This window comes from Salvia hispanica, chromosome 1, assembly GCF_029641045.1.
Source record: "Salvia hispanica isolate PSC_SH4W2 chromosome 1, Shi_PSC_v1, whole genome shotgun sequence".
Classification (NCBI taxonomy): Eukaryota; Viridiplantae; Streptophyta; class Magnoliopsida; order Lamiales; family Lamiaceae; genus Salvia; species Salvia hispanica.
In genome coordinates this window covers 23,777,680-23,796,781 of record NC_142692.1, presented here as the reverse complement: position 1 = coordinate 23,796,781, position 19,102 = coordinate 23,777,680, and the positions used below count along the sequence as shown (strand labels likewise).

The window sequence follows — 19,102 nt, the reverse complement described above, 5'->3', positions numbered from 1 at the left end:
TCGTTGACATAAATTTTATGAAAAATGCTGTTAACATAAATTATATGTAAAACATTGTTGTTGACATGAATTATATATGTAAAATGTTGTTGTTGACATAAATAATATAAGTCTTTGGCATGAAAATATTTATTGTTGACATTAATTATTTATAAAATGTTGTTGTTGACATAATAGTTGACATAAATAGCGTTGTTGACATCGTAGTTGACATAAATAACGTTTGCTGTTGACATCGTAGTTGACATCCGCTGAGAGGAAAATGACAATTATGCCCCTAGTTGACATAATGTCTCAGCAGTTGACATCGCGCGAAAATTGTGAATGAGTGGCTGAAAATGCATCTTAGTTCTCAATTAGGCCAAAAAATCTCAACCTAACAAGACCCTATATATATATATATATATATATATAGGGGTGCACTAGGGTGCTACCATAGTTAAAATAACATCATACCACCAATATAGTCCGTTAGATCTCATCTATGGACGCCTAGGATTAAGTTTCGTAAAAAAATACGGGTTTGCAGTCTACTGTATTAGATATTGCAGTCGTGGTAAACTGCAATATTGTTGTGGTAAGACTGCAATATTCAATGAACAGCACTGCAATCTGGTAACGTAAAATTAGAAAATTCCTATTTTACCCCTCCGTGTTTTTACACGTGGCAGCATGACAAGCACACGATTTTCAGATCCAATGGCCTAAAATGGTGGTATGGTGTTACAATAAAGAGGGTTGTCATCTTAGTACATCCCTATATATATATATATATATATATATATATATATATAGATGTATTCAGGTCAGAACGCTAAGTATAAGTAAAACTCAAAACACTTGCAGTTCATTGGATCCTATGATCTAACGGTTAGATTAATGCCACGTGTCATCTAATAATATAGAATTTTAGACTAATAATGTAGTTCAGATAATAATGTAGCATTTTAGTTTAATAATGTACAGTTTCAGTCTTACGATGTACATTTTTAGTCTAATAATGTACCTCTGCAAATAATGTAGATTTTTAGTATGATAATGTAACTAATCACAACCATCCAATCTAATGATCCAAGGGCTGTGATTTGTGTTGTGTTTTACACTAAGATATTGTAAGGACCCTAACACACCCCTATATATATATATATATATATATATATATATATATATATATATATACGGAGATGATCAAAATAAGTATGCATTAGAAATAGGCAATTTGGGATTGATACGAGTTTTAATTCATAATTTGTGAAGTAAGAGAGAAGGAGAAAAATTAGTTGAAATTATGTAGTGAATGGTGGGACCCATAAAAAGATAAAGTAAAGAGAAGGAGAAAATGTTGCCAGAATTGGATATGGTCTATTTGTATGGGACAGACGAAAAATGAAATATGGCTTATTTCTATGGGACGGAGGGAGTATCTAACATTAGACAAATAGACACTACTTAATTTTAAAATAAAGTAATTTTTGGCATAGATCGAAATGTGATTAAATAAATTTACTCTAGATTTACCCTATAGGCCATAGGCCCTATATTAAATAAAAATATTTATCACAACTATATAATTAATCGGGTATTAGTCGGGTACCCTAATACGGGTTTCGGGTACCCTAAACCCGAAAAATCCTAACATTAACTACCCAAACCCGTACCCGAATCCATAATTTTGGGTTTCGGGTACCCAAAACTCATCGGGTATTGCGTCAGGATCGGGTATACCCAAAACCCGCGGTCTAAATTTGCAGGCCTAACTAAAATAATCTCACAACTTGGTATTATTTTATCTTGGAAACCGAGCACCACCTATAAGACTTAGTCTGATAACAGTTAATGTAACAAAATCTATAATAACTATATAAAAGGTGAGTATTTACGTATTAATAATTTGTAATCTATAAACATATAATTTAATTTTGAGTAAAGGCCAAAATTGGTCCTGAACATATGGCCATTTTACGTTTTTGGTCTTAAACATTATCTTTTGGATTTTGTGGTCCTGAACATATGGAAATTTGATCATTTTGGTCCTCCGTCAACATTTCCGTTAAAAACTAACGGTCAACGGGTTTAATCTCGATTTTGACCAAATTAAACTTTTAATTCTAGTTTTTTAATCCCTAATTAATTCCCTAATTATTTTTACATTTCAATTTCATCTTCTTCCTTCCTCTCATCTTTAATCTTCTTCCTTTCTTTTCCTCTCAAACATATCAACGGGCGAATCGGAATATCATCTTCTCTGCTATCATCCAGCTTCTTATCCCCTATCTCAACTGCAAGTGCAATTCCCAATTCACACTCTAACAATTTCAATGGCTACCTCCTCTCTCTCCGCCACATTCTCCGCCCTCTCCCTCAATCCCAACCGCTACAGCCAACCTCTATTTTTCTCTCACCACCTCCTGTTCTCCGCTTCGAAAACCCCCCTCTCTCTCCTCCTCAAATCCCCCCATCCCCTCCTGGCGGCAAAGGTTGCCTCCGGCGATTTCGAGTTCCCCTTCCTCGAAGGCGAAGACAGCGAGGATACCGGCGCATTCAGCCCCCTGGAGTCTCCTGCGCGGCGTCAGCCAGCTGCAAGAGGGAGAAGTGCTTCGGATTCGCCGCCAGGATTGAGCTCGAAGCTGTTCGGAGCTCCAGCAGCAGTTTAACGACGGAGGCTGAAGAAACAAGAACCATGAACATATTATTTAATTCTAATTTTAAAAGAATATTTATAAAACTAATTAGGGAATTAATTAGGGTGTAAAAAATCAAAATTAAAAGTTTAATTTGGTTAAAATCGGGATTAAACTCGTTGACCGTTAGTTTTTAACGGAACAGTTAGTTCAGGACCAAAATGATCAAATTTCAATATGTTCAGGACCAAAAAATCCAAAAGATATTAAGACCAAAAACGTAAAATGGTCATATGTTCAGGACCAATTTTGGCCTTTACTCTTTAATTTTTTATAATTTTGTTTTTTAATTTATACCTATTATTTTGTATGAAGAAAATTCGTTGGATTGTAAAACGCGTGGAGTTGATACTAGTTTATTTTAATACTACCAAACTTCAGTTCGATACACCTATTCGATTTGATTTTCTACCCATGTTGTTTTCCCTAAACTTCAATTCGATTTTCTATCATATGGGTATATAGCATATGTACGATTCTTGGATCAGGAAGAAATCATAACTTTATAGACGAATATATATGATGATGGTTAATTTATGAAAGAATGGGCTTTAAGACAAGAGGGCCAAGTGTACAAAACATAAAGCCCACTATTGTTCAACCAAGTACCAACGTGGGCCAATACGTTCAAACGGGAGAGAAGATAAGGCTCTTCCTCTCGTATATTGCCCAAAATATTGAAGGAAGTAGTAGAGCAACCACAAGATTAGTTTAGAGCTTAAAATTAAATAGTGCAGCAGCCTCACACTTGTTAATTACTCCAGTGTTGATGAAATATATTTTGCACGAACCATATAGTTAGGTCCTAAGATTTTAACTATTGGGGAGATCATTCGTCAACTATCAAGTCTAAGCCCATATCCAAATTATAATCCATGCACATGAAATTACTTTTTCAGATCTACTACAGATTTGAGCTTTTAAAAATAAATAAATCGGGGTCAAGCACGTCGACATCCTTTGCAGATGTTTGATACTAATATTCTTAAATTGACAACCTACTATCAACTTTGTACTGCTACGTGGTACATTATCCTGTAATATTAGGGTCTATCCTACAATTTGCATTAATAGGCGTTTTAGATAGATTTCTACGGATTGCAGTGTAGATTGTTAAGTATTGCATTATAGGCATAAAATGTTTAACTTGCATTGTATATATAGACTGATTGCTTTTGTATACGGTTATTTTGCATTATAGACAATAATGCAAAACTAAACAATCTATGCTACAATCCATCTATACTTAATATGCAATATGTGGAAATCCATCTACAACAGCTAGTAATGTATACTGCAGGATAACGTATCACGTGGCAGTACGAGATTGGTAGTACCTTGTCACTTTAAAATTGATGTCACATTAACGCACTCCTATATACTCTACTTACTTAGTTCTTTTTTTGGATAAATGGAATCATTTTTTAGATTAACTAACTTCTTTATTAATATTGAGACCTCCAAGTAGATTGAAACTTTTATACGTATATATTAAATGGATCTCATATTCATCCAGTTCATGACCGACGTATTTACTGCTACTACGAGAAACACCCATCAAATTAACTGGTTCCATTTTGTTAAGTAACAAAATCTATAAAACCTATGTAGAAACCAATACACAAAGTAAAAATGGATTAAGTAAGTTAAAGAAATTATTCGATTTTAAAATTTAATGAATATATCAATTATTCATAAATGTTCCATTCTAAGTATGATTCAATTTGTTGATAAGATTGGGCAAATTATCAGAGTTGGTGATGATCCTATCTCTTCTATATAAGGATGGATAACCCTTCCCCTTATGAGGCCTTTTAAGAGGTGAGTGACCCATTTCTAATATGGTATCAGAGCAGGGTCCAAGTCGATGATGGATTTATTCTCTTTATCTCTTCTCTTGCCTACCCACGTGATGGAAGTCCGATGTGTCATTCCGGCCCACACGTGAGGGGGCGTGTTAAAATTCTAATATCTTGTCTCACATCGGCTTGGTGATGATCCTATCTCTTCTATACAAGGATGGATAACCCTCCCCTTATGAGACCTTTTAAGGAGTGAGTGACTCATTTCTTTGTAAGAATTAAAACTAATTAATTCGGTTAATCGCAGAACCATTGTAAGTTGTAACCAAGATAAGCCCCACCAAAAACTATAGAGGGAATGAAAAGTTTACAGCGAAGCAAACACGCATAAGAATCTTCCCAATAAAAACTTAAAATAAACAATACTACAAGAATCATATCAATCCACTAATATGCGCCACGTATGAGATGATTCAATGCAGGGACCACTGTTTTTCCCACAACGCCTCCCTTTGAATTCAAGCCTATTGTAATTTGACACGTCAGTTTCCAAACAAAGTCTTTTTATGAATACGCATTTTTCAGTTTTTGTTTTCTTTATAGATAAAGATTCTGTTTTTTCACATATTACTAAGTTTTGCTAAAACAGAATCTGTATTAACTATTAATACTACTGGTATCATTTACTATAAATTGCAACTCACAAATGAATAAGGGCATCCACAATGGATACCCTAGTGCATGCCTCAGTAAGAGCCCTAGTGATTGCCACGTCAGCATGTCCTATCTTTCTGCAATGGTGGAGCCCCAGTGCATGCCCTATCTCTTATCCACTTTTCATTTCAATTTTAGTTTTAATTTTTTTTATGTTTACCATATAAATAGCAAAATTAGACTTCTAAATTAAAGAACTAGCAAAAAACATACATTACTTAATTTTTTTTTTTAAAGTTACAAAAAAGAGGTACAATTTCAACGACCACTACGTGCTCAAACTTCTTCAATCATGTCGTTCATGAGATCAAGATGAGCATGTTGGTTGCGCATGCTCTCATGAGCTTGTAATCTCTCGTTGAGTCCATAGGGTAAACCTCGAACGACCGGCGGGGCTGCATGACCTGCGCTCGGAGCGGCTTCATCGTCGGACCACTGGCTAGCTGCACGACCTTCGTCGTGAATAATCATGTTGTGCAAGATGATGCACGCGTACATGACATTGGCGATATGATGCCTGTACCAGGAACGAGCCGGGCCTTTCACTATTCCCCAACGCGCTTGAAGCACACCGAATCCTCGCTCCACGTCCTTCCGTGCAGACTCCTGCTTTGCCGCAAAAAACTCTCTCCTCGCACCCGTTGGACAGGAGATCGTCTTCAAGAAAACTGGCCATCTCAGGTAAATGCCGTCGGCTAAGTAGTACCCCATATGATGTTGTCGTCCGTTGGCAGTGAAGCTGATAACCGGACCGTTGCCATTGCATTGCTCGGTGAAGAGACTGGACGATTTCAGCACATTGATGTCGTTGTTGGACCCCGCCACACCAAAGTGAGCATGCCAAATCCAAAGACTGTGGTCAACGATTGCTTCAAGGATCATCGTCGGGTGGGTACCCTTATACCCACTGGTGAATTGGCCTCTCCACGCTGCAGGACAATTCTTCCACTCCCAGTGCATACAATCAATACTCCCTAACATTCCAGGAAAGCCGTGCACCGTATCGTGCATCCGCAGCAGGTCCTGGCAGTCTTGGGCATTCGACTTGCGCAAATATGTGGCGCCGAAGGCGTCAATAACGCCCGCACAAAAATTTACCAGACACTCCCGGCCAGTTGTATCCTCGACGTGAAGATACTCGTCGAACATGTCCGCCGTAGTGCCGTATGCCAACTGACGAAGCGCAACAGTGCACTTCGTCAGCGGGGATGGACCCTTTCTATGGGCCGCATCTTTCCGCCACTGGAAGTACTCGTCGCGCGCCTCCAACGTGTGAACAATCTGGAGAAACAGCTCTCGCCGCATCCTAAACCGTCGGCGAAAAACCGGCGCGCCCCACCGGGGATGTTCGGCAAAGTAGTCCTCGAACAGACGTTGATGAGCTAGGACATGCTCTCGACGGACGGATGTCCATCGGCGGATGGGCCTCGGGACCTGCTCTTGGGCCTGCTGTTCGGCTTGCTCTTGCTCATGTATTGCACGAATACCGGCGAGAATCTGGTTCCCGAAAGCAAACATTGCGCGTTCCATAGACCGACCAATATCTTCCCCGGGAAACATTTTGGAAAAGTGAGTGAAAGAGATATTGCTATGGAGAGAGAGTTGAGAGAGATGTGTGAGAGTTGTGTGAAAAATGAGTGAAATGAAGGTATATTTATATAATTGAAAAAGAAAAAAAAAAATCAAAAACGCGTGCTCGGGCTCGGGCGTGATCGGGCGCGGCTCTGCAATGGGCGCCCGATCACGCGCCCGATCGATCGGGCTCGGGATCGGGCGCGACCGAGGGCTACAATGGATGCCCGACCGCACCCGATCTCGGCCGATCGGGCGCGCGATCGGGCATCCATTGTGGATGCTCTCAGAGGAGGAGCAACTCATCTTGAAATGGAATACCTTAACATAATATGCTCTTGGAAGTATATACGCACCACTCTATAGTTGAAGCCAAATCCGGAAATTTAAATATGCTGATATCGAAGTTCAAAATTTTATTTATAAATAATAAATTTAAAGATACATTTGTTTATGTCGAGGTTTTCTTAAGTTTGCAAATTACTTTAGCTGAAAATCATTTTTTCCTCTCGAATTTATTTTATTTTCATATGTTTTGATGAACAATGAATTACAAATGAATGTGAGAAATTTGTAAGGCCGTGCTACTTCGGATTCTAAATTCGTATTTAATGATATATATACTCTTTTAGGAGCTTTTTATTATATATCAATATAAATAGTACAATTTAGATCGCATAATAACACCTCAACAAAAATATTACTCCTACTTATCTTTTTATTTTTTTAACCAACCTTACTTCCCAAATACTTAATTTTTTTTGGAGAGATTGGCCCCTAAGGCTAATATCAACTTTCAAAAAGTTGGTATTTTCCCACGAACTTTTAATTTGACAAATAATATTATGAACTTTTATCCGCGTTTGTTATTTTTCAGCGGCTAAAAAATTATGACAAATAATATCATAATACGGAATTTTTTCGTAATTTTTCGATAACAACTTCAATAGCTTCAAGTTCTTCAATCTTTGAGGGTAGTTTTTCTTAAAGCACACCCTCCAAAATTGTTCTTTAATCCAGTAATATAGCGGAGAATTTAAGCCGAGGAGAAATAAGAAACTCAGATAAAAGTTCATAATAGGATTTGTAAAAGTTTCATAATATTAAATGTCCATATCTTTATTTTTTAATAACTTTATTCAATGTCAATTCTCCCAAGACAAATTTAAAATTCCACCATTTGAAACAGTCTTCTAAAACAAATTCTCAATCTCAACTCCGAAACTCTGAAATATAAACAAATAAAACACCTTTTTTTAACAAAACTAATTTCCACATGTTCAATGTCAGAAAAAAAAGAAGAAAATTTAGAAAACATTTTGACAACCTAAGCCGCTGGGGGTTAATTTCTTCCAGCCACCTATATTCGTCCCAAAATAAAAATAAAAAATAAAAATAAGTACTTCCCTATCAACGGAATATACTGTAATATTAACTGAATTTATCAATCAAAACAAAAAAAAAAGGGCGCCACGTATGAAAAAAACGTGGTGCGGCAAGGAAGGCGGTCCATCCAAAAAGGCAGTAAATTTTCTGAACCCCATTTCCATTTATCTCTCATTCACACTTTTATTTCCTTGCTGATTAAAAACTCTGAAAAGAGCAAAAACTGGAGGAAATTCCATCTTAAAATCATCCTCCTTTTTTTGCTCTTCCAGCCTGTCCCTCTATTATTATTATTATTATTATTTAAAATAAATTACTAATATCCTTCCCAAATATTAAATCCCCCTTTGGCTTTTTCTCTCATTTCTTTGATCCTTCCTTCCCCACTCTCATTATTCCATTTCCAACCCCCTTTCTATACATAACGCCGATTCCTCGCATATATTTATCCAATTCTCGAATTCTCCATCAATTTAAGCCTCGCGATTTGTGTTGCTTTCGCTCAAGGTCGAATTGAAAATTCGTGTGTTGGAAGGAAAAAGAAAGAAAGAAATCATGGCGGAAGAGCACGGATTTCAGGCACCGGAAGGCCACCGCTTGTGCGCCAATAACTGCGGATTCTTCGGCAGTCCGGCCACGCAGAATTTCTGCTCCAAGTGCTACCAAGATCTCTGCCTCAAAAATTCAGGCGATTCCACCTCCGTATTCCCCGCCCCATTGACCGGCGCGTCGACGTCTCCTCCGGCGCCCGTAGCGCACCACGCCGCGCCGGCGATCGTCTCCTTACCTGAGAAGGCCGAGATCCAGGCAGCTCCGGCGGTGGCGACGGCGAACAGGTGCTCGACGTGCAGGAAGAAGGTCGGACTGACCGGATTCCGATGCCGGTGCGGCGTGACGTTCTGCGGGAGCCACAGGTACCCGGAGAAGCACGGATGCAGCTTCGATTTCAAGTCGGTGGGGCGAGAGGCGATCGCCAAGGCGAATCCGCTGGTCAAAGCTGAGAAGCTGGAGAGGATATGAACGATGACGATGACTCGTGATCGTAGCCGTCGCTTTGATAGACTTTTTTTTTAATCTCTGGATGAATGGATGGTGCAGATCGATCCATATCGGCGCCGTGTGAATTCCATGTGTATAATTTTTACATTTTCTTAAATTTACTTATAATTTTCTTTTCCGTTTTAATCTATCTCCAGTTTCCAGATATTGGTAATTTGTATTAGCATTAAATAAGAATAATACTATTACTCCTCTCTATCTATTTTATAAAAAAAAGAAGAATAAGAATAGTGTTCGTGAATGTTATTTTAATTTTAATTTGTCGTATTTTCATATAGTTTGAATTTGAATGGTAGAATTGTGGCGTAGGTGGCACGTCAAATTTTGGATCATTTGTTTGATTGTTTAAAAATAAATTAATTTAGGTTGATAAGGTATGCCGACGCCAACTTGTATCATGAATAATCTAGAAGCTGCACACCTGCACTGCTGCACCCAATATTGACCTAACAAAATTTAATTAATGTAAGTATCAAATAATTTCCATATTCCAATACTCAATAAAAAAGAACAAGAAATTACACTTTCATAAATGAGTAAACCTATTTCGTGCATATTATTTCAACGACATAACGAATACTAACAGTTTTGCAAATAGTTTTGGTACAACTATACCTTATAACTTGAGTTAAGTTGTGTTACAACTGTGAAATACGAATATAAATGAGTGAATTCTAGGTATTTTTGTAATAATAGTCACATATGGTGTTATTGTAAATGTAATTAAGCTCATGTTAATTCAGTTAAAGGAAATCCGATCTAAATTAAAATAATTTGGAAATCCTCCTACTAGATTCTATATTTTGTTTAAATCTCACACTGTAAATTGAAATGAAATAGGAGTCGACTAAATCCGGCTGATTTAAGTTCATTGGAGACGCGTTGGAGACTTGACCACGCAGACAAATTTCATTTCAATTACATCATTTTCAAAAATTTGCTAATAAATATAGATGAGTTAAAAGTATATAAAAATATATCGAGGCATATAAGATTTTTATTCTGATCAATAAATAATTGCTATACAAAAACTAATGTAAAAGGAAAAAAGTGAGTTGTCGCATAAAGAAAGAAAAGCAGATGATGTAGCAAATGATGATTGGAAGATGATTTGTGTTGCAAGGAATATGTGATTATTTTATGTGATGGGTGAGGATTCAATGAACCAAATTTGGTTGGGAAGGTTGTTGCTTAAGATAAGAGCAAACCCATAACCCCCCCAAATCGACCCATTTGTTTTGTGACACATGGTTGGAGGCTATATATACAATAAAACCATTCGAAAAATGAAGAAAAATATTTGCAAATTACCAAAATTCAATTTTGTGTTTATAATTTTATATACCCACGTCCTTCGATGATTTTAGATTTTTTTTTTCTCTAAGCTTGCATATGGATATCTAAGAACTAGAAGGAGTATGATTCATTCTCATAATATACTAGATAAATAAAATTGTCGTTTTTATGTGAAAGTTATCGATTTCTAAATAAATGTTTGATAAGTATATATGTCATGATCAGGTTGTATTTTCGGCTGAACGTTTTTATTCGTATCCTTTCTTGTTTTTTCACTTATTGAATAATTAAATAGTGATCTTTCTGGTTTATCTTTGAAATTTCAACTAATTAATATAGAAGGATGCATTTTCTTAACTATATTATTACTATATATGTTATGATTAAGTCCGACCATAACTTACACATGCTAAATAATATTTTAATGTATAGTCTGTCTTGATGATAATTCTTTAGTATACAAATACGACAATACTTAGTGGAGGAGACTGCTGGCTGTTGGGGACACAATTAGAACTTAAACCTTCCAAAGCGATTTAAAAAATATTAGTATTGAATTTATTTATTAAGTTAGGAGTTGAAGTTAAAATTTTGAAGTATGCAAGTTTCAGGCCTATTGTTTAAAAAGTATCAATAATATGTTATTTAATAAATAGATCATATAACACTGTTTATTTTAAAATAAATATACATAATTTTTGTTTATAAATTTGAAAATAATCAAAATTAATCAGAAAATTTAAACAAAAATATATAAATACTTCAATTGGTAAGTACTAGTTGGCACTAAGACTCAAAATTATTATAGTATAATGCGTGGTAAAAAAATGTTTACAAAAATATTGAAATGGACTAATTTTGTGGGATGGACAAAAATGACAAAAAGAGATTATGTTTTGGAAATGAATTGAATATAATAAAATGATAGTACCAAATTTTTAGTCGAGTTGGTTATAAAAGACTTACTTCTACCTTATATTTTAAAATGACATTCGGTTCGTTAGACATGATAATAGTAATATATAATATGAGATAAGTAACAATATGATTTGTCTAAAATTAAATTTAATTGTGGAAGGGTGAGATGATTAATCATGAGATAAAATACAATCTTGTCATTATGGATGCGAGCCAAGATCATTATTACAGATCGAACTTTTGTAAAAATACAACTGAAAAAGAAATTAGTGATTTAATTAGAAGCAATTATGACAATTGAATAAAGCTAAATAGAATAGCTTTTATTTTGCCACCATCAGTTCAACTCAACTTTACTCTACTTTGCTCTTAACTTATAGAGTGATGCTAAATGACCATAATGTGGCTGGCCATAAAACTTAAAATATTAGTAAATATAGTACATTAAATGCTAATTTACTTGAAATTAATTCATCTTAAAAGTATCAATTTTTTCTGAGACTAATATATCCTTGTGCACAAATAACAAACTAAGTCATTAAATATCTTGGAGAAATTGAACTTTGAATGCTCCATGTAATTCCTTTTCGTTTCTTTTATGTTTGCTTTCTCACTACAAAAAAAAACGCTAGTTTGCAAGCACAAATTTGCAAGCACATCATGTGCTTGCAAAATCTGGTAGAATTTCGACCAAATCAGCGACCAAAATGCAAAATAGATGGTTGCAAATAAATTTGCGACAACTTTTGCGAGCAAACCAATTATGCTTGCTATTTTGCGAGCACACGGTGCTAGCAAAAGCATGTTTGGTAGCAAACACCGACAAAATGCGTGTAAACTAATTGTGCTTGCAAATTTGGTTGCTGTTTGCTAGCACAGTTTGTAGTGCTCGCAAATGTGCTCGCAAATTTGCTAGCACACTTCATGGTGCTCGCAAATGTTAGATCTAATCCAGATTGTACCTGCTGCATCTCTCATTCTTTCTCATTCTCATTTCTTCTTTCTTCTCTTTTCTTCCTTCTTCCTAGCGATTTTTTCGATTTGAACGTGTTTCTTTGCTCGTGGTTGGATAAGCTTGCCATTTTCCTATTATTACAAGGTACGATTTTTATTTTTTATTTGCTCTTCTAATTCTATGATTTAAATAATTTATTATTTTTGTTCAAGGTGAGAAATGCTAAAAATTAAAACAAATATTGGAATAACTGAATTAATACTCCATCATTAGCTATTGTAGAAGTTGGAATTAGGGCCATATAGTGATAACCTAATCTCGGGCTCAACATTTAGAATTAACATTTTGTTATAGTAACTATCAAGTTTCATCTACTTAGCCATTTTCTTCCAAATAAAAATACTGATAAAATGTGTAATTAATTACTTGCAAAAGTCTTAGACTCTCTGGATAATATATTTAGTGGCTTAGAAAGAAAGGATATTGGATAATTGAGTGGCTCTACTTGGCTCTTGTATAAAATCTCAATTAGATTTACAATTCATTAATGGGAAAACGATTTAGATCCCAAGAAGTATTAGGAAAAATCAAACAAAAAACGTGGAGAAAATGCTTCCATAAATAATTTGAAATGTTATTTTATTTTATTTGATTTGATTTTTTTTTGTATGATAGGATAGTGAAAATGAATATTATTCCGGGAAGAGAGTGGATGTATAAGAGAAAATTTTCCACTGGAGAATTTAATCAGGATTTTATTGATGGATTAGATGAGTTTATAAATTTTGCTATTCAACACCCTTCTAAAATGGATGGCTCAAAAATTAGATGTCCATGTAAACGTTGTGATAATAACAAATATTTTCATACGGACACGGTGAAGGAGCATCTTGTGAAGAAGGGGTTTACTCGGAATTATTATGATTGGAGATATCATTACGATGTCGGAGCATCGTCCGATGTCGGAGCATCGTCACAGGCAGAATCCATGGATTTTGATACACCATCAAATCCATACCAACATATGGTGCACGATGCGTGGGTACAATCAAGTGCTCACGAGCCTTGGCAATATGTTCCGCCTACGTACATGCCAGAGCCCCCCATTAATGAGTCGCAACAGTTCTATAATATGTTAGAAGCGTCTAAGTCTGATTTGTGGGCGGGGTGTGATTATTCTGAGTTATCAACAAATGCTCGACTAATGACTATGAAGTCTGAACATCGATTGTCTCAGCGAGCTATTGACGAGTTGTGTCAGTTTATGGAAGAGCGTTTGCCGAAACCGAATCGTATGCCTAACGGTTTTTATCAGTGCAAGAAACAGATGCAAGCTTTAGATATGCCTGTTCTCAAGATACATTGTTGCATGAAAGGGTGCATGATCTATTGGAAAGAAGACGAAGATAGGACAGAATGCAAAGTTTGCGGTCATGCTAGATTTAAGGGTAATGGCTGCCGTCCATTCAAGAAGATGTACTATTTTCCTTTGGGCCCAAGATTAAGACGTTTGTATGCATCTGAAGTTACAGCTCAATCAATGCGATGGCACGCAGAGCACGCCCAAACTTCAGGGGAGATGCGTCATCCAGCGGATTCTGCAGCATGGAAAACATTTGACAAGACGCATCCCCTATTTGCTTCTGAATCAAGAAATGTCAGGTTAGCACTTAGCACAGATGGATTTCAGCCATTTGGTCAATCTGGTTCACAGTACTCAGTATGGCCGGTGATTTTAACTCCATACAATTTGCCTCCGTGGATGTGCATGAAAAATCCATACATGTTTCTCACTGTGATTGTGCCCGGTCCGAAGAATCCCAAGCAGAATATTGATGTGTTTCTACAACCCTTGATCGCAGAGCTTAACGATTTATGGACCGAAGGAATCCCTGCATATGATATATCAAGAAAACAGAACTTTCAGCTACACGCAGCGTTGATGTGGACTATCAGTGACTTCCCTGCGTATTCAATGTTGTCAGGGTGGAGCACATCTGGACACCGTGCGTGTCCATATTGTATGGAGGACTCACAAGCTTTCTCCTTGAAACATGGACGGAAAACCACTTGGTTTGATTGCCACAGGAGGTTTCTCAACATAAATCATCGATTCCGCAGAGACAAAAAGAACTTTAGAAAGAACAGAACTGAGCATTCTGGTCCTCCTCCATTCTTAAATGGAGAACAAATACTTGATCATCTGGAACAATTTGAATTCAAGAGAGTATTTGATGAAGGTGCGGAAATAAACTCTGAGTTGAGCAAGATTTTTGGATGGAATAAACGAAGCATATTTTGGGATCTTCCGTATTGGAAGACAAATGTGATTCGTCACAACCTGGATGTCATGCACATAGAGAAGAATGTTTTCGACAATATCTTCAATACCATCATGAATGTAGAAGGCAAGACGAAGGACAATGCCAATGCAAGAAGAGATTTGCAAGAGCTTGGTATACGACCTGAACTTTGGCCATATGGCGGGAAATATCATAAGGCTAATTTCACGCTTGACAAAGAAAGTATGAATTTATTGCTCAAGTGGCTCAACATTTTGAAATTCCCAGATGGTTATGTTTCTAACTTATCAAGATGCATTGATATGAAAAAACATAAGTTGTACGGTATGAAAAGCCACGACTGTCACGTGTTTATGCAACGATTGCTACCGATTGGACTTCGTGAGTTACTCCCACACACTGTATGGGAACCTTTGACAGAGTTGAGCAATTTTTTTAGAGATCTTACTGCCACAGTGATACGGGAGGTTGATATGAAAAAATACAGTGAGTCGATTGTGGTTACCTTGTGCAAGCTTGAGATGATATTTCCCCCGTCTTTCTTTGACTCAATGGAGCATCTTCCAGTCCACTTAGCATATGAGGCATTGATCGCTGGACCAGTGCATTTTCGATGGATGTATCCATTTGAACGGTACATGCGCAAACTGAAGTTAAATGTTAAGAACAAGGCTGCTGTGGAAGCATCAATATGTAATGCGTATTTGACCGAGGAAGCATCTCATTTTTGCACACATTACTTCGAGTCACATGTTCGTTGCCGAGGTAGAGATATCCCTCGTAATGACGACGGGGGAGGATCTACTCACCCCGAAGATATGCTTCAGATTTTCACATATGATACCAGATGTGTTGGGAAGGGACGGACACGATTCTTGTTAGAAGCCGAGTACAAAGCAGCGCATACTTACATATTGCTTAATACTCAAGAAGCGAAGGAATTTGAGCAGTAAGTTTGATTTCATTAATAATCGATTATTGAATTAAATATTTGTTACTTAATTATTGATTTCTTTTAATAATGCAGTATGTTCATCGAGCAATTGCGCGAGTCGTATCCTGGAATAACTTTGCCGCAGATAGAGCAACAATTAGAAGATCACTATGCATTATGGTTCAATGAATATGTAAGTTTTTTTTATAATATTTAGTTTTATATGTTTTTAATTGTCAAAAAATTGTAATTTATTCACCAAGTTTTTGGTATACAGGGCCAAAACAACTTGCCTCGTGATAGTCATTTGTACTATCTGTCACAAAGACCGTTGACCGAGGTCACAAGCTATAATGTTTGTATAGTCAATGGATATAAATTCCACACATACTCTTATGGGAAGAGTAAATCCACCGTCAATAGTGGGGTATGTATCAGAGGATCGAATTACAATTATGAGGAGGATGACTTCTATGGAATTTTGAAAGAAGTTGTGGAGGTAGAATATCGTGCAAGACCGATTAAGAAAGTTGTTTTGTTCAATTGTGGATGGTTTGATCCGACTCCGCATCCACGTGGTGGTACGATTGTTCATCCGAAGTACCAAATTGTAGAAGTGAATACACTGAAGGAGTACCCGAAATATGATCCCTTCGTCTTAGCCAAACAAGCATCTCAAGTTTACTTTGTACCTTTTCCGAGCAAGAAAAAAGATAAGGTAAATTGGCGAGCAGTGCTCAAAGTTCAAGCAAAGAAATTTGATTCTAGTTACACCACTATGAAAGAAGCAGAAGAAGATGCGGCTTTTCAAGAAGATGAAGTGGAAGTTCATGAAATTTCTGATGATGAGCGATTCATAGACCCTGCACGTTGTGATTCTAGCGGCACAATGATTCCAATTTTGAGAGAGGTCGAAGAAGAAGAAGAAGAAGAAGAAGAAGAAGAAGAAGAAGAAGAAGAAGAGGAAGAAGAAGAAGAAGAAGAGGAGGAGGAGGACGACGACGAAGAAGAAGAAGAAGAAGAAGAAGAAGAAGAAGAAGAAGAAGAAGAGGACGATGATGATGATGATGAATGAAATTTTCCATCCAGGTTGGCTTCATTTAGTGCTTTTCTTTTTAAATTTCATTGAATTAAATAATATTGAAACTTTGATATAAATCTCACTTTTCACTAATAATGGCTTCATTAACTTTTTCTTATTAATGTTTTGTAATTTCCGATTTTGTTTTGAAATTCACATTATTCATTGATAAGCTTCTCCAAAAAAATTGAAAATGTATACGATTTTGCCATCTTTATTGGAAATGCTGTTAGAGTTAATTTAAAGTTAATTTAGTGTTAATTTGCCATTTTAATCGAACCCTTCCGCATTAACTTCCAATTTAGAGTTAATTTGCAATTTCCAATTTCACAAAACCCTTCCGCTACTCATCTTCATCTCCATTCAATTTCCTTCTTTTTCTCCATTCTCGCATAGTTGCCAAAAACCCCTAATTCAAGTGATTTTTGATTTTCGTCTTTGATTTTGATTTGGTAGATTCCGGTTTGTTTGATTTTTGAATTGATTTTCGATTTGGTAGATCCACAAGTTGCCAAAATCTCTTAATTCTGTTTAATTTTTTGATTTTGAAGCGCGAGTCCGTGATTTCTACCCCTCTTCCTCTCCGCCGGCGCTGCGCAGCTACCGCCACTTCTTCCTCTGTCGCTCGACCACTTCAATCCGCCTGCTACCGCCTCTTCCTCTCTGCCATTGGAGACCTAGGTACTGATCTTCTTCCTCTGTGTCGCCTAACCTCTGTTCAACAAACTGCAAGTTGCAATACTTTGATTTGCTTTTTTCTTCGAGATCAGATGGAAGAATGAATTTATATGTGGAACATCTGATGCATATAAACTATTTTCTATGAATGGAGAGCTTATAAAATTTTATTAGTCTACTCTTTGTTTTTCTTCTCATATCAGTCTACTCTTTGTTGTGTATTTGTAATGAGGTTTCTCTGAATTCGAGCTCATATATATAAAATTTGGAATGATAAATTTGCGAGGTATTGAAATTTGAAGCTGACTTGTTTGGAACTCAATTAGTGTATTCTGGCGGAAACTTTGTGATATACTGAATTCGGGGGGTTTTCCATCCTTACATGGTAGAAGTGAGTGAGAAAGCAAGGGATTTTGATGTACTTGTGTTTAATGTGTATTTTCTGGATTTCTCTACTTTGTCCATCTGATTCCTGGAGAGATAAACCTATTTCGAGATGAAAACACTTCACCTAATCAATGATAGTAGTATATGATTGTAATTATGCTATCTCTGTTTTCTGAACTGAATTTAAAATGTATAAAGGAAGATCCCTGTAACAGATAGGGTTTATTACATGTATTCCTCTTTGATAGCTTTCATTTTGTGAAGATTAAGCTATGTTTTATGTTTCTATTTGGATATTGGTGTATTTGCATAATGTTTCATATGTATTAATATATCTTTTTGTTGTTGGACGTAGGTTTGTGGTAGAATTGTAGCTGATCCGTCGCTGCAGGATGTGTTTTACTTGTATCAGGCTCCAATCACCCCCATCTCATGTAAGAAAAAATGTAACATCATTTGCTCAGCTATAGAAATCTGCATAACTTATGTTTATGCTTGAACTTATAGTTAAATGCCTAGAGGAGGAATTACCGGACGACGTAGAGGAGCCTCATCCCGTGGCACTCCTCTTAAGGATCTAGAGGACGTTCCTCCTGAGATAGAGAATCTCTTCACACTTTTTGACGCAGAAGTGTCACCAGAAGAAGAAGGTGAAGAAGAAGGGGAAGAAGAAGGGGAAGAAAGGGAAGAAGAAGGGGATGAAGATCAACCTGATCTCCCCGATCGATACGGAAGAAAATTTATAGATTTAGAGAATGGAGTGTAAGAAGATGAATATGTTAACAGAATTTTTATATTTTTTTCAAAGTTACTAACTATACATTGATTGATGTGCAGGCTGACCCCTTCCAAAGATGTAGCAAATATATGTCGAGATGTTTTCCATAAGATTGTTCTCCCAGACGCCTTCTTTCAGAAAAGTCTTAAGAAGCACAGTGGTACTTGCAAAATGAATTCAGAAAATGCATTATTGTTTGTGAGCACAGTGAATGCTCGCAAAAGTTAAATATGGCGACAACCTGGAGGAAGTTTTGCGAGCAAAAAATGCTTGCAATGTACTAATTTGACCGTTAGAATTTGCAATCCAGTTTGCGAGCACTAGTCAATGTGCTTGCAATTTTTAAACATGTGCTTGCTAATGTTCTTGCAAATTTTGCAACGAACGAAATGGGAAGCACCTTTTTTGCTTGCAAAGTGCTTGCAAAATGACTGTTTGCAAGCATATATGCTTATTTGCAAGCACTTTGGTGCTTGCAAAACAACTTTTTTTTTGTAGTGTCTTTTTCTATTTTTTTTATACTTTTGTTTATTATTTTAATTGCTTAGTATGTATAGA

The 19,102-nt window shown here is 36.4% G+C and overlaps 4 protein-coding genes across 4 annotated transcripts; 3 read left to right on the top strand and 1 right to left on the bottom strand.

The window, feature by feature from the left end:
- Positions 1–5,473: 5,473 nt before the first annotated feature.
- Positions 5,474–6,757, bottom strand: LOC148933477 (uncharacterized). The gene is made up of 2 exons (XM_089060264.1): positions 6,177–6,757; positions 5,474–6,050 (listed from the first exon to the last, which is right to left on the bottom strand). The coding sequence occupies exons 1-2, from the start codon at positions 6,755–6,757 to the stop codon at positions 5,474–5,476; spliced, it is 1,158 nt and encodes a 385-aa protein (XP_088916390.1).
- A 1,646-nt stretch (positions 6,758–8,403) lies between these two features.
- LOC148933476 (zinc finger A20 and AN1 domain-containing stress-associated protein 6-like) lies at positions 8,404–9,407 on the top strand. Its single transcript, XM_089067608.1, has one exon. The coding sequence runs from the start codon at positions 8,711–8,713 to the stop codon at positions 9,173–9,175; it is 465 nt and encodes a 154-aa protein (XP_088923734.1). The 5' UTR covers positions 8,404–8,710; the 3' UTR covers positions 9,176–9,407.
- A 4,536-nt stretch (positions 9,408–13,943) lies between these two features.
- LOC148933475 (uncharacterized) lies at positions 13,944–18,265 on the top strand. The gene is made up of 4 exons (XM_089060261.1): positions 13,944–15,635; positions 15,714–15,813; positions 15,898–16,530; positions 18,122–18,265. The coding sequence occupies exons 1-4, from the start codon at positions 13,963–13,965 to the stop codon at positions 18,263–18,265; spliced, it is 2,550 nt and encodes an 849-aa protein (XP_088916387.1). The 5' UTR covers positions 13,944–13,962.
- On the top strand, positions 17,111–18,904 carry LOC148933474 (uncharacterized). Its single transcript, XM_089064819.1, has 4 exons — positions 17,111–17,382; positions 18,122–18,200; positions 18,274–18,528; positions 18,604–18,904. Exons 3-4 carry the CDS (start codon positions 18,278–18,280, stop codon positions 18,770–18,772), a joined length of 420 nt encoding a protein of 139 aa, XP_088920945.1. The 5' UTR covers positions 17,111–17,382; positions 18,122–18,200; positions 18,274–18,277; the 3' UTR covers positions 18,773–18,904.
- The last annotated feature ends 198 nt before the right edge of the window (positions 18,905–19,102 follow it).